Source organism: Orcinus orca, chromosome 3, assembly GCF_937001465.1.
Source record: "Orcinus orca chromosome 3, mOrcOrc1.1, whole genome shotgun sequence".
NCBI classification, from domain to species: Eukaryota; Metazoa; Chordata; class Mammalia; order Artiodactyla; family Delphinidae; genus Orcinus; species Orcinus orca.
In genome coordinates this window covers 94,388,198-94,403,574 of record NC_064561.1, presented here as the reverse complement: position 1 = coordinate 94,403,574, position 15,377 = coordinate 94,388,198, and the positions used below count along the sequence as shown (strand labels likewise).

The 15,377-nt window shown below is 37.0% G+C and overlaps 1 protein-coding gene across 2 annotated transcripts in view; it reads left to right on the top strand.

The window, feature by feature from the left end:
• Window positions 1-15,377, top strand: part of CAMK4 (calcium/calmodulin dependent protein kinase IV) — a 214,553-nt gene that overhangs the window by 149,894 nt on the left and 49,282 nt on the right. For both annotated transcript variants that reach the window (XM_004267444.3, XM_049707508.1), the window contains exon 5: window positions 5,771-5,843. In XM_004267444.3, the coding sequence (XP_004267492.1) occupies window positions 5,771-5,843 (73 nt within the window). The remainder of the gene's footprint in view (window positions 1-5,770; window positions 5,844-15,377) is intronic.

Sequence of the window (15,377 nt, the reverse complement as noted above, 5' to 3'; positions counted from 1 at the left end):
TCAGCTTCTAACACCAGCTACTTTGAGAACTTAAAACTTCTTGCTGCAACATTAAAGAAAGAAGGTACTTTCTGAAAAATAACTATACTATTTGAGGTACTAACCATCTAAGAAAAATTTCAATCCAAAATTACAAAAAGTCAACAATTTTTTAGAATTGTTTTTTGTTGTTTTGTCTCATGTTTTGAATTGACCTTTTTCAAATGTCTTTACCACAACTTTTTGTCAGCTGAAAACATCTTGTGCAAGTTGGTGATCTACAGTCTATCAAAAATGTTTTCTCTTGAAATTCTGGGAAGACAGAAACCACAACAAAGTAGTCTTTCAGTCTTCCCAAATATCCCCATAAAAATAGACAGAGAAACTAGGACTAAAAAACCAAAACCTCACTGACAGTATCTATAGCAAAACCGGATGACAAGGTATCTCCATGAAGCTAAAATATGAGTGAATGAGGACAAACTAATGACAATTTGCAAGAGCCACATGGTATTAGCATTAGAAGAAGCAAAGGAAGCAAGAGAGCATGTGATGGAACTAAGAATAGGAGAACACTCAAATCTCTAAAATCTCCAAATCTTTGGGAGCAGGATGGGCCAGTATAAGAAGAAAGCTGAGGGCTTTTCTTTTCTTTTCTTTTTTTTTTGCGGTACGCCGGCCTCTCGCTGTTGTGGCCTCTCCCGTTGCGGAGCACAGGCTCCGGACGCTCAGGGTCAGCGTCCATGGCTCACGGTCCCAGCCGCTCCGCGGCATGTGGGATCTTCCCGGACCGGGGCAGGAACACGTATCCCCTGCATCGGCAGGGGGACTCTCAACCACTGCGCCACCAGGGAAGCCCAGCTGAGGGCTTTTTGGTATGCAAATTTTCGAGAAGTGCGAGGGCTACACCCACAGTAAGGTTTGAAGAGACTAATGCAGTCAAGGCCCTGTGAACTCATGAAATTAATATCTAAAGCCTCTTTGGGGGGAAAAAAACCTGTGTTTAGGAGAAACTTCTGGAAAGAGACTTTAGTAATCAGAGTAGAGATGGTAGAGGAAAGGGAATGATGTTCCAGATAGAGAAGAGATCTCAGAAAGTATGTTTCCAATTTTTGAATGCTTCATGAAAGTAACCGGAAAGTCGAGAGCCATGAAACTAGAATAGATATCCTGACCTACCACTCTGTCAAAAGGTTAAGAAAACAAATTTAACTGAGATGTGGCTCAGTTAATTACAATACAAAATGATTATAAGAGGACAGAAAATAAGGAGTAGAATAGGGTCCCCTTAGGCAGTGAAAGCATGTCGGGAGGATATGCCCACAAAATAGATGAAATTATAACTTAATATTGCAAAATAAACTAAAATTAAGAAAATCATAGTAAAAAGAACAATGTAAATCAAAAGTAGAAAAACTTTAATTAAAGTATGCTTGTTTTACAGTATTAGTTTCAGGTGTACAACGTAGTGATTAAATATTTTTATAGATTATACTCCACTTAAAGTTATTACAAAATAATGGCTATATGTACCTGTGCTGTTCAATATATCCTTGTTGCTTATCTGTTTTATACATAGTAGTTTGTGTCTTAATCCCTCACCCTTATCGTGCCCCTCCCTTCTCCCCTCTCCCCACTGGTAACCACTTGTTTGTTCTCTTTGTGAATCTGTTTCTGTTTTGTTATATATATTAGTTTGTTTTATTTTTTAGATTTCACATATAAGTGATAGCACAGAGTATTTGTCTTTCTCTGTCTGACTTATTTCACAAAGCATAATTCTCTCTAGGTCCATTCACATTGTTGCAAATGGCAGAATTTCATTCATTTTTTTTTAAATTGTTACAAATATTTATTAAAAAGTGCAATTCAAAGTTTAGGCAAGAACATCATTGCAAACCACACACACACAAAGGGAAAACAAAAGCCCAACACAAACAAAAAAACAAGATACAAACAAAACAAGAAAAAAAAGTTAGCATGCTAAGGAATGGACCCCAAGAGATGAGGAGACAGAAGTCAAAGCTAGAACTCTACCCAGATGTTGCTGTGCTTCCCAAGTGCAAAAGAAGGTGGAGAGGAGAGACCTGCAGCCTCTACCACTAAGTGCTGGCTCTGGGTTCAGCTGCTACTTCAATATTAGGTTTTCATCAGGGAGGTTATAAAAGTATCCTATATACATGTGTACACTGGAGGCGTTTTAAAAGTCATCAGAAGCTTGAAGTGTATAGTGTCTCAGCAGTTTCAGCTACTAAAGCCCAATTAAAGCGTCTGTCATTTAAATTTGGATTGGCTTAGTTATTTGAATGGATGATAAAATCGAATTGTGAATGAAAATGGCTTAGTAATATTCCATTATGTATATATACCACATCTTTATCCATTCATCTGTTGATGGGCACTTAGGTTCCTTCCATATCTTGGCCCTTGTAAATAATTCTGCTGTGAACATTGGGGTGCATGTAACTTTTTGAATTAGTGTTTTCGTTTTCTTTGGATATATACCCAGGAGTGAAATTGCTGGATCATATGGTAGTTCTATTTTCAGTTTTTTGAAGAACCTTTTTACTGTTTTTCAGTATGGTTGCACCAATTTACATTCCCACCAACAGTGCACAAGAGTTCCCTTTTTCCCACATCCTTGCCAACATTTGTTATTTGTGGGTTTTTTTATGATAACCATTCTGTAAGGTGTGAAGTGATATTTCACTATGATTCTGATTGGCATTTCTCTGATGATCAGTGATGTTAAGCATCTTTATATGTGCCTGTTGGCCATCTGTAGGTTTTCTTTGGGTAAATGTCTATTCTGGTCTTCTGCCCATTTTTTTAATCAGCTTGCTTGTTTTTCTGATATTGACTTGTATGAGCTCTTTATATATGTTAGATATTAATTCCTTATTGTTCATATCATTTACAGATATTTTCTCCCATTCAGTAGGTTGTCTTTTCATTTTGTCAGTGGTTTCCTTTGCAATGCAAAAACTTTTAAATTTAATTAGGTCCCATTTGCTTACTTTTGCTTTTACTTCTTTTGCTTAGGAGACAGATCTGATAAAATATTGCTATAATTTATGTCAAAGAGTATTCTGCTTACAATCTCTTCTAGGAGTTTTATGGTTTCAGGTCTTACATTTACGTCTTTAATCCATTTTGAGTTTATTTTTGTATATGGCATGAAGAAATGTTCTAATCTCATTCTTATACAAGTAGCTGTACAGTTTTCCCAGTACCACTTATTGAAGGGACTGTCTTTTCTCCATTGTATACTCTTGCCTCTTTTGTCATATATTAATTGACTATAAGTGTGTAGGTTTATTTCTGGGCTCTCTATTCTGTTCCACTGATCTGTGTATCTGTTTTTGTACCAGTTCCATGCTGTTTTGATTACTGTAGCTTTGTAGTATAGTCTGAAGGCAGGGACCGTGATACCTCCAGCTTTGTTCTTTTTTCCCAAGATTGCTTTCAAAACTTGGGGTTTTTTATGGTTCCATAGAAATTTTAGGATTATTTATTCTAGTTCTGTGGAAAATGTCATGGGTAGTTCGATAGGGATTGCATTAAATCTGTAGATTGCTTTGGGTAGTATGGAAATTTTAACAATATTAATTCTTCCAATCCAAGAACATGGGATATCTTTTCATTTCTTTGTATCACCTTCAATTTCCTTCATCAGTGTTTTATAGTTTTCAAAGTATAGGTCTTTCACTTCCTTGGTTAAGTTTATTCCTAGGCATTTTATTCTTTTTGACACAATTTTAAACAGGATTATTTTCTTCCTTTCTCTTTCTGGTAGTTCATTATTAGTGTATTGAAAAGCAATAGATTTCTGTATATTAATCTTGCATCTTGCAATTTGCCTGAATTCATTTATTAGTTCTTATAGTTTTTTTGTAGAGACTTTAGGATTTTCTATATTATAGTATCATGTCATCTGCAGATAGTTAGTTTTACCTCTTCTCTCCCAATTTGGATGATTTTACTTCTTTTTCTTGTTGGATTTCTGTGGCTAAGACTTCCAATACTGTGTTAAATAGAAGTGGAGAGCATGGACATCCTTGTCTTGTTCCTGACTTTAGAGGAAAGGCTCTTAGCTTTTCACTGTTGAGTATGTTATTAGCTATGGGTTTGTTTTTTTTTTTTATATGGGTTTGTCTTAAGTGGCCTTTATTATTGTGAGATATGTTCCTTCTATACCCAGTTTGATGAGAGTTTTTATCATGAATGGATGTTGAATTTTGTCAAATGCTTTTTCTGCATCTATTGAGATGATCATGTGATTTTTATGCTTCCTTTTGTTAATGTGGTGCATCACATTGATTGATATGCAAATATTGAACTGTCCTTGCATCCTTGGAATAAATCCCACTTGATCATAGTGTATGATCCTTTTTTATATATTGTTGAATTTGGTTTGCTAATATTTCATTGAGGATTTTTGCATCTATATTCATCAGAGATATTGGCCCATAATTTTCTTTGTTTTATATTGTCTTTGGCGTTTTGGTATCAGGGTAATGGTGGCCTCAGAGAATAAATTTTGGAGTTTTCCCTCCTCTTAAATTTTTTGGAATAGTCTGAGAAGGATAGATATTAATTCTCTTTTATATGTTTGCTAGAATTCCCCTATGAAGCTGTCTGCTCCTGGACTTATGTTTGCTGGGAGTTTGTTTTTTTTTTTATTACAAATTCAATTTCAGTATTACTGATCAGTCTGTTCAGATTGTCTGTTTCTTCCTGATTTAGTCTTGACAGGTTGTATGTTTCTAGAAAATTTTCTATCTCTTCTAGATTGTCAAATTTGTTGACATTTAAATGTTCACGGTATTCTCTTATGATTTTTTTTTGTATCTCTGTGGTATTTGTTGTTATTTCTCTTCTTTCATTTCTTATTTTGTTTATTTGGGTCCATAAAGTAGAAAACCTCTTATATGTGTGTAATTGCATACCCCAAAGAAGAAAACCAAAGCAATGGAAGAAAATAAATATGAAATATTCTAACTCAGGAAAATTCTTGAAATTAAAAAAGGAAAGACTTTAATTTCAAAGAATAATTTCTTGCCCAAATCTATACAAAAAGAGCAAGTCATTTATTTGGAAAAGAAAAGCAGATGAGAGAAAGTGAGTGAGGGAATGGGAGAGAGGAGCTACAGGTAAAAAGAGAATAAGAGACATATCAACCAATCAATTGCATGAACCTTATTTGGATATTGATTCAAAAAAACAAACAAACAAATTTTAACATGTTTAATACAATTAGAAAGTTGAAACACTGCATATTTGATAATGTTAAGGAATTGTAATTTATGGACATAACGGCATTGTAGTTATGATTTTTAAAAGGTCCTTTATTTTTAGAGATACCTCCTTAAATATCTATAAATGAAATTATATGATGTCTGATATTTGCTTTAAAATAATAAAGGAGGAAGGGAAGTAATTAATTAGATAGATAAAACAACATTGGCCATGAATTGATAATTGCTGAAGCAGTGTGACAGTTAAATGGGATGGTTCATGGTATATTGCCTACTTGGTATATGTTTTAAATGATTTGCAATACAAAGTTTAAAAAGAATTTTTTGTCCTCAATAGGATGGAAACTTCAAGCCTAGGCAAAATAAACCTAAAGACTTCTAGAGTGCCAACTTATGGAAATCTTTCCCCTCGTGTCATGGTAGCCTGCTGCAATTGTTTAGATAAATCTTCTTTAACGTTAATTTAACTTCTTTTAACATCTACTCAACTGGATGCATGTGTCTGAGAAGGATTTCATGGTTTTTTTTTTTAGGATTGTGGAAAAGGGATATTATAGTGAACGAGATGCTGCAGATGCTGTCAAACAAATCCTGGAGGCAGTTGCTGTAAGTATGAAGTGACAGCAATAGTGTAACCCTGGGTAATGTCTTCCTTTTACAGAATCATCATTTAGGAAGTGTATATCTGTGACAAGCCGTAAAATTTACAGAAAAACAGTATGAAATATTTACTAGAAAATGTTGAACAAATTTATATTTTCTATTGATAACTCAAACTCTGAAAGATGCAGTCCTCATATGTAATGCCATAAGTTTGTAAAAATCATTTCCGTTCTATTATTATGAATCAGATCAGACTTTGGTGCCTATAGTTGTTCTTTTCTCTCTCTTTCCATTTCTTTAGTTTATCTCTTTATTGTTTTTCTTGTTTGGTAAGGAAGTGGAAAAATGTTCAAGGAGATAAATATAGACCTTAGAGCATAGAGATTATTAATTTTTCTTTCAAGAGAAGAAATGAGTAAATTAGGAGAAAAATTCTGACAATTTTATTTTTTTTAAAGGGAGAAGTATGTTAACATTTTAAACTGGAATAAAGTTTTGTAAGTTAATGATGGAAACATGGACACACATTTACCAAAAAATATATATATATAATTTTGAGAAGTTGGTTTGTATTGAATTAATAAGGAAATATTTGCCTGAATAAAACAGACTCGACTGGTGCAAATCTTCCTATAGATTAGTGGTGTCTAGTATGTCCTGGGACACTTTGGTGATTTATTTATTGACTATAAATCCAGAACAAATTATTCTCTGAGTAAACAGGATGGGGCCCAAAGGGACATATGTATTAGGATCAGTTAAAGAGACAAATCTATAAAATATACCCAGAATTAATATATATTCTATTAATCAGAGTCAGTTATATAACTAAAATCATTAGTCAATATCTTGAGGAGCCACAGTGACACAAGTACATGTCCTGTGAATTTTACCTACAACCAAAACAAGAAGGAGGGAAGGAGGAAGGAAGGAAGGAAGGAAGGAGGGAGGGAGGGAGGACTCTTGATACCTAACAAGCTTATGTACCAATTGTGGGTGGAAAAAAAAAAATCCAGTCTTCACAATCTTTGCATAGGGCTGCTAGAAATAGAAGATCTGTGATCTAACAAAATCCATTATTGAGATATCAACGCCAAGTTCGTATGGCTTTATAACCCAGACTTTCCAAATTATTTTTTCCTATAAAGCGTTTTGATCTTTTTGCTGTGGTGGGGGATTAAAAGTTTGAGGGCTTCCCTGGTGGCGCAAGGGCTTCCCTGGTGGCACAGTGGTTTGGAGTCCGCCTGCCGATGCAGGGGACGTGGGTTCGTGCCCCGGTCTGGGAGGGTCCCACATGCCACGGAGCGGCTAGGCCCGTGAGCTGTGGCCGCTGGGCCTGCGCGTCTGGAGCCTGTGCTCCACAACGGGAGAGGCCATAGTGGTGAGAGGCCAAAAAAAAAAAAAAAAGTTTGAATTTGGGGTGGATAAAAGCTGGAGAAGATGCCATGGAATTTTACTTTAAATACACAATGCAGTTACTGATTATATGAATTTTGAATATCAAATTCATCTTTCACCACACCTAAAATAACCAGTCCATTCCTGATTTTTCATCAGATACAATATATTTACCATCTTGGCTTCCTAAGCTTGCCAACTTGGGGATCGTTTTTAACTTTTCCATCACCTTCTCTCCTCACATCCACCTTCCCAACTTCAGTTGAATCTTTCTTCAAGTATCCATGAACATAATCCTGCTCCCTATGTCATGCTATGACTATTTCTAGCATGACTTTAAAAAACACTTCTGGTTGCTTCCAATTCCTATCTCTAAATATACATCTGTATATGTCTATCAATCCTCCTTTGCAGTCACTGTTTTCATTTTGTCCCTTTTGAGTTCAGTAACGGTAGTTTTATGGCTTACTTAAATACTCATTTTAAATCTTCTTTTTTCACTACTATGGTCCATAGATTATCTATTCAAGTAAACTTGCTGGCAGTGGCCCACTATCACTTTCCTCAAATCAGGCAGGCAGCTGGTATAGCAGTTAAGAGTACTTTGGGGACTTCCCTGATGGCGCAGTGGTTGAGAATCTGCCTGCCAATGCAGGGGACACGGGTTCGAGCCCTGGTCTGGGAAGATCCCACATGCCGCGGAGCAGCTGGGCCCGTGAGCCACAACTACTGAGCCTGCGCGTCTGGATCCTGTGCTCCGCATCAAGAGAGGCCGCAATAGTGAGAGGCCCGCGCACCGCGATGAAGAGTGGCCCCAGCTCGCCACAACTAGAGAAAGCCCTCACACAGAAAGGAAGACCCAACAGAGCCAAAAATAAATAAATTAATCTTTAAAAAAAGAGCACTTTGGGAGTCAAACAGAGCTGGGTTCCGTTTCTAGATGTGCGAGCTTGGGTCTATCACTAAATACTTCTGAGCCTCAGTTTCCGCATGTAAAATAGGCATAACATTCAACGTAACAGCGTTGTGGAAAAGACTAAATGAGATAAGGTATGGAAATCATAGCAATCTACAAAGAAGAGGGAAAAGAGGATAAGCAACTTCAGACTCAGAATATTCATTTAAAGATGTACTACATCTTATAAATATATATATACATATACACTCCACAGCTGAGTACTAAAATAAAAGACAAATGACAATGGTAGGTGCTCAAAAATATTTGCCGAATAAATAAATGAAAATTTATCAAAATAGTCAGAAATAACCACTATTCTATATTTTGTCTTTCTAGATGATGTCACATTTACTGAAACATTCTTATAATCATTTTTCTACTCAATTCATATGAAACAAAACTATGTAATTTGCTTCCATTCATAAGATTCTTTTCTACTCCCTTACTATCATTTAATTCTTTTCCTTTCATTCAAAACTTACCTTCTTCAATATGTTTTTTCTGGTTGCCTCCATCCATTTAGGTCAGCTCTTGACTCTTTTGGCTTATCACAGTGGGCATGCTTCAATTTAGTGATACCTCGGGTGGCTGACTGGGAGAATTCTCATTCAGTGAATGAGAAATGGATGCTTTCAGCATCAGGATTTTCCCCCTGTTGGAGTTACATCAATTGAGGGATAAAAGAGCCACCAATAGAGATGGAGATGGAGGTGCTCCACATAGAACACAGGGACTAGAGTTCCTAGAACTCTGTTTCAGGTCTGCAAAGATGGATTGGTTAGTCTACTGCTAATCTTAAATTTAAAACAAAAACTGTGTTATTTTACCTACTCATAAGCTCTACAAAGCTCCAGTTTAGGAAGCAGGTTACCGCATTCAAGTCAAACATTCTTTCAAAGAAGTTTTATAAAAATCAGAGTTTCTCTGATTGCTGCCCCTAAGGGTTAACTTAGAGAAAAAAATTAATTTCCCTCAGTGTTTCACAGGTAGAAAGCAAACAATTTAAAACTTGTGAGAAGTAGCTGACATTTATTATATAGTTTATTGTCAGCTACATGGCTATAGATAGCTATAAAAATAAGACAGTTGGGAACTCAAAGTAATCAGTGATATATCTCACATTTCCCCTGAATCACACACTTTTAAGACTGTATCTAGGCTGGTTTTTGAAAGCACAGAAGTAGAAAACTTCAAGATTAAAAATTTCTTGGGAAATATGTCACAGGCATAATGACACCCCTTAGGCAACAAATCTTGTAATCCTTCTCTTCCTCCTCACTTCATCCCAATTCTTGCCCCAAATATTTCACACTATTTGTCTGACTGTAATCTTACTCCTTCTGCATTTTAGCTTTAAATAGCATTTTTGAAAGCTTTTAAAATGAATATGAAAGATGTTTCCCGCTTTGCGTTTGAATTCATTCAGTTAGTCTTTAAGTGCAGATCTTTAAGCCTTCTTGAGTAGTCTATCTTCCTGAAATGAATTCAAGGTTGTCCCAAGTTAAACGGTCCAGTCAGTCTGGACATTCAGGAAGGGTCATCGTGTCATGTGTCATAAACCACAAGGCCAAACCTTAAAGCCCTCCTTTTCCATTTACTTGTAGAGATAACCAGGGACTGTTTCGTCTCCTCTGGCAGCTCACTATTGCCACCACCTCTAGTTCTTTCCTTGTTATCATTGCTATCCTACTGTTCCTCTGTTTTCAAAGAAATTACTGTCCTTCTCTTTTTTCCACCCCTAATGCTGCCTCCCCTCTTTTGCTAACCACAGTTCTCTTGGGCATGTATTAATTTCAAAGCCATGAATTTGGAGCCTGGAGAAACTTGTAATATAGGAGTATACACTGAACTTAATAAAATAAAAGGAAGTGGTTGAAAAACTATTAAATATGTTTGCTATCCCAACACAGAGATTTTTTTTGTTCAAATCGTTTTAAATATTATGGTGATGGGCGTGAAGAGTTGCAGACAAAAGCATCTCACCCTTTAAGGTTATGGAAAAAAATATGGTATCTGAACATCAAAGAAAAACAGGAAATGGACATGATTATAAGGATGCAGAAATAGTCGAAGCTCCTTTTGGTAAATTTTTTAAAACCTGTAATCTCCCCTAAAAAAAGAACAAATTTAGCCTAATAGAGAATCAATCGATAAAGAACTAATGACTAGATAGTGAAGAACTGGAAAGGCAAAAGGGGAACACTAAGCTAATGTATTGTAGAGGGAGCAGCTTCGAGAAGCAGCCTCCTCTTGGACTGGAGAAACCAAGTAAAGAAGTTGAGATTATTAAAATTTAGAAGTTTAAAGGAGGTGCTCTATAGACCTGTGTGAAAGTTCACTGCTTGGCTAGGCTGGTGTCTCTTTTCTGACATCAGAGGCATTGCCCATGCAGCGGGCGCTCAGACCTTGAGAACGGTGTTCTGGCCAGCTAGTGCTGGTGTTACTGAAGAGGGACTCTGGGATTGGTTCTGTGAGCACTGGAAAAGTGCAAACTGGAATTAGCAACTGCTATCGGAATGATCTGCCACTGCGGGGTTAAAAAGTGTTTCAAAGGTACATGGGAAGAACAAGCAGAAAGACAGACTCAGAAAGGGAGCAAGTCCCTTCATCCGCTTCAAGGCTTCCACTCTCTTCCTAGTGCCGTCTAATGGCAGAGCCAAACAGGAAACCAGCAGAGGAAAAGTATCACTTGTAACTCAAGTCCCCACTTCACAAAGCGGACTATAGAAGGGCAGATATAAAGTTGAGAGACAATAGCTTAGTAAATGGTACCGGAAGTTATTTGAAAACAAAAATCAATTCTCAAAATTTGTTTCTATTCATAGATTCTTTAAAGTCTTCATAGTCTTTACTAATGTGTGTGAAATGGTTCTAGAGGTCAATGAATTCAAAACAAGTGCAGCAGCATTAAAAAAATTACCATCGGGCTTCCCTGGTGGCGCAGTGGTTGAGGGTCCGCCTGCCGATGCAGGGGACGTGGGTTCGTGCCCTGGTTCGGGAGAATCCCGAATGCCGCGGAGCGGCTGGGACCGCGAGCCGTGGCCACTGAGCCTGCGCGTCCGGAGCCTGTGCTCCGCCACGGGAGAGGCCACAGCAGTGAGAGGCCCGCGTACCAGAAAAAAAACAAAAACAAAAAAACAAAAAAAAATTACCATCTAGGGACTTCCCTGGTGGTGCAGTGGTTAAGAATCCGCCTGCCAATGCAGGGGGCACGGGTTCGAGCCCTGGCCCGGGAAGATCCCACATGCCGCGGAGCAACTAAGCCCGTGCGCCACAACTACTGAGCCCGTCTGCCACAGCTACTGAAGTCCCCGCGCCTAGAGCCCGAGCTCCGCAACAAGAGAAGCCACCTCAATGAGAAGCCTACGCCCCGCAGTGGAAAAGTAGTCCCCGCTCGCCGCAACTAGAGAAAGTCTGCGTGCAGCAACGAAGACCCAACGCAGCCAAAACTAAATAAATTTATTTTAAAGAAATTACTATCTATATTTACTACCAAGTACTATGCTTGATAACATTTATAGGTTTAATGGGCAGTATATATGTCATTCAGCTTTACATTATTTGACATGTTTAAGCCTTCTTCCACCTGACCTCTTATTCCTGTTGACAGAACCAGTGTACTTTTATAAAGATGGAAAAGGCTAAAACTTTTTCTCCCACCCTCCCTTGCAGCTAGTCAAGGGCATATGCCCTGATCCTCACCAATGAGTTTTGATGGGCAGTCTGCTTGTGAGTTATTAGAAAAGTTTCTCTTTAATAAAAGGAGAACCAGGGGAGGAAAGGTCTTTTCTCTTTTTCACTGTCATATTGGAGTCTGTGTATGAAGCTGGGAACTGCTTTTGCTGTCTTGTAATTATGAAGAGAAACATAACAATGTTGAAGAAGGCAGAGAAAAAAGTAGACATCATTGGAATTCTCCTGCTTGATATCTCATAGATGATAATGAGCTTCTCAAAATTTCTGCCACTTTAAATTGTATATCTTGTTACTTAAAGCAGAAAGATACTGAACTTCTTATTAAGTAAACTTTTGAGTATATACTAATAATGGTTCTGTGGTCAGAGCAAATTGTATAGTTTTCCGTCTATCTAAACATAACATGAAGGGCATACTCCTAGATAAAAAGATTCTGGTCCCTCACATTTCTAAAAACTGAATTTCACTGAACGTAAAACACACATCCACATACTGATAAATGAGAATTAAATATGATTTGAAGGGACACTGAGGTTTAAGGTCATTAACAATAAGCTTGCTTCTGACACTTGTTCTTTGTTTTTGTGAATATTTTTCTCGCTTGGGTCCACTTATTGTCAATAGAAAGATTCTTCTGAGGACTTAATTAAGCAATGAGAGACTAAGAAAGAAAATGGGGGGGGGCTGTTGTTTGTCGGTTCCTGTGGTATTTACATTTTTTTCTGGGGAGATTTTGTCTCTTGTTACTTCCATTTGAACGTTGATCTCTGGAGGGTGGATTTTAATGCAAGGCTCAGGCATTAAAACACTATAATGATAATTTTACCAGTAAAAAGTAAAAGTGGTTATATATTCTTACTAAGAATTGAGAGATTACATTCACCAGAGAAGAAATAACAAATAGTTCTGTTAATGTTCTAATTTTTTTATTTATAAACATAGAATAAAAAAGATCAATGGCTTAGGCATGGCATAGATATTTTATCAAAAAAAATTTGGAGCAAAAAAAAAATCTACATTCTGAAAATTATATCTCAATATTAGGAACCTGGAGATCTAAAAATAATGCCTGGGAAGGAGGTTCCTTTCTCATTAAATGTTTCTGTACATCATTATCGACAATGATATCAAAAGTTTATCAAATTCTAAGTGGGCTTCTCTCTTTTGATTCCAGGGAATCACAATAAATTCTAGAGTAAATATCTAGGAATTTTCCAAGTACTATATACAAAATATCATGTTAATTGTTACATTCTAAATGACTTGTTCTTTCTGTAAATGATGTCGGTAATTCAGTTCAACCATTAGCTGATTCTCTGGTATGTGACAAAATCTTGGATACAGAGATTAAGAAGTTCATTAGTTTATAGAGCAGATAGACACATAAGCACATAGCTGTAAGATGACATATGTGTACCAATTGATGCGTTTTGCAACTTCAAAGACATCAGGGAGGGTGAAACCTATTCAAAACATCTAGAATGAAACTGAGTCATAAAAATCTTGCCAGAGGATATTATGTCTGTGTTGGGTTTTAAAAGAAAAATTGCTGTTTAGTAGTCAGCCAGTATGAAAACAAGGGAATACCAGGAATACTCCTTTTCTCCCACAAATTTTTATAGAACATAATAGACCAAAGATGCAAAGGCATGAACTTCTGGTCTTTGGATATTGCTAGAAAGTAAAGTACACTTGGTGAGAACTGGGGTTTGAGCGAGAGGTATGGATCTTGTCCAGAGAGGCTTACATGAAAGAAGTTCCCATGTTTCTGTAGATGAGGAGACCGTGAAAGACTTCTGCTGCAGGACCATCATCCTTCATGGGAGCATGAAGTCCAAAAGCAGGGCAGCCAGTTAAGAGGTTATGAAAATGTCCAGTCAAGAGATGAAAAGCATCTAAAAGGACATGGTTTGTGACTCTATGAATGAAATATGCTAACAGCTAAGCCCAGGATTCCCCTTGGGTCTTCACTGCCAATATTTATGAATGTTACATATGTGAAGACTTAGAGATTATGAGAAATAAACTAGAGTGGGGAACATGCATAGAAGAGGACGTAGAGGATTGATAAGAAATTCTCATCAAACTTCCTCACCTTTATTAACATTACAGTGCAGTCTCTTCTCCTCACTTCTCTGCCCACTTGCTCTCTGAGGCTTTACTCCATTCTCTTCCATACAGTTACACAGTTCCTCTAATGAACTTTTTCTTCAATTCCTATTTCCTTCACCTACATTTTTTTTTCCTTTTATACTCTCTTTTGCCTCTCCTCTAGCTGAGAACAAATGATGAAAAAAACAACAGCAAAAAATAACAAACATTTTAAGAGACCAACCAAAGCCTCTAGCCCAGGATGACCATATTCCCTACACACAACATGCACTGTAGGTCCTGAGGAGAGCTACAGAAAGTAAACATGAGACACAGTCCCTGCCTGGAAAGATTTAACAAGAAAAAGAGGGTAAAAAATAACATCTAAGTTATCTTTCTTTGAAGGAAACACCTTGGGATTGAGGTGAATGTCTTCACTATTCCAAAAGCCCATTGAAATGTCATGCACATGAGGTTACTGTGTAGATATGACCTGATTCTTACTTGATGTCCTTGCATTACAGTCTTTAGAGGTTCATTCACAGCTGTTCTGTCAGGCTTCAGTTGCTAAAGGAATGAGATTCACAGAATCCTTGACTTTGGAGCAGGAGAATTGGATGACCTCAAGTAAGGGTAGGAAAATTTTTTCTAGTTAACAGCGGCAGTATTAAAAAAAAAAAAAAAGGCACAAAAAAGGAAACAAAATGTAGTAAGAGATCTACCCGCAGTTTCCTTATGAGGTCAGGAAAGGCACACATTTTTTCTGTTTCTATAGATGACCTACAAAGACTTAATGTGAATAAAGAAAAAGAAAAAAGATGGGAATTCAAGCTATAAGGGAATATGGTTTTAAGTAAAGTAATAAGTTTTAATTACATTTAAAAATGCTTATTCCAAGCAGGTGTGTATCAACCATGAGAGGAAGGATATTATCATATTATCATGATACCTTTTCTATTTTAAACAAACCTTACTCTAATTGGCAATTTGGCCTATTTTCTGTTCCTGTGATACAGTATTTCACATCTATGTATTCTGTTCCTCTAACCCTGAATGCTCTGAAAAGCTAAAATTCAGAAAAAGCTGAGCAAAGAATTCTACCACCCACAATGGGCGCTCTAGGAGGACAGTCTCTTCTTTACGTCAATATAGTTTATGTGTGACAACCTCTACCTATGGGCTGCAAGGGAATGACTCAAGCTAAAAAGATTCCTTTGAAAATGATCCCCTTTTAGGAAAGAATTATCGTGTGGGAAATATCACGGCTTGAAGGTGAACAGTGATCCTTTCTTTGTATGTGTGCTTCTCTCCAAGGATGGTGGAGTAACTAAGGTTAGATTCTAGCTAACTATTTCTATGTTGTTTTTTCATTGATTATTTATTGGAGCATGGGG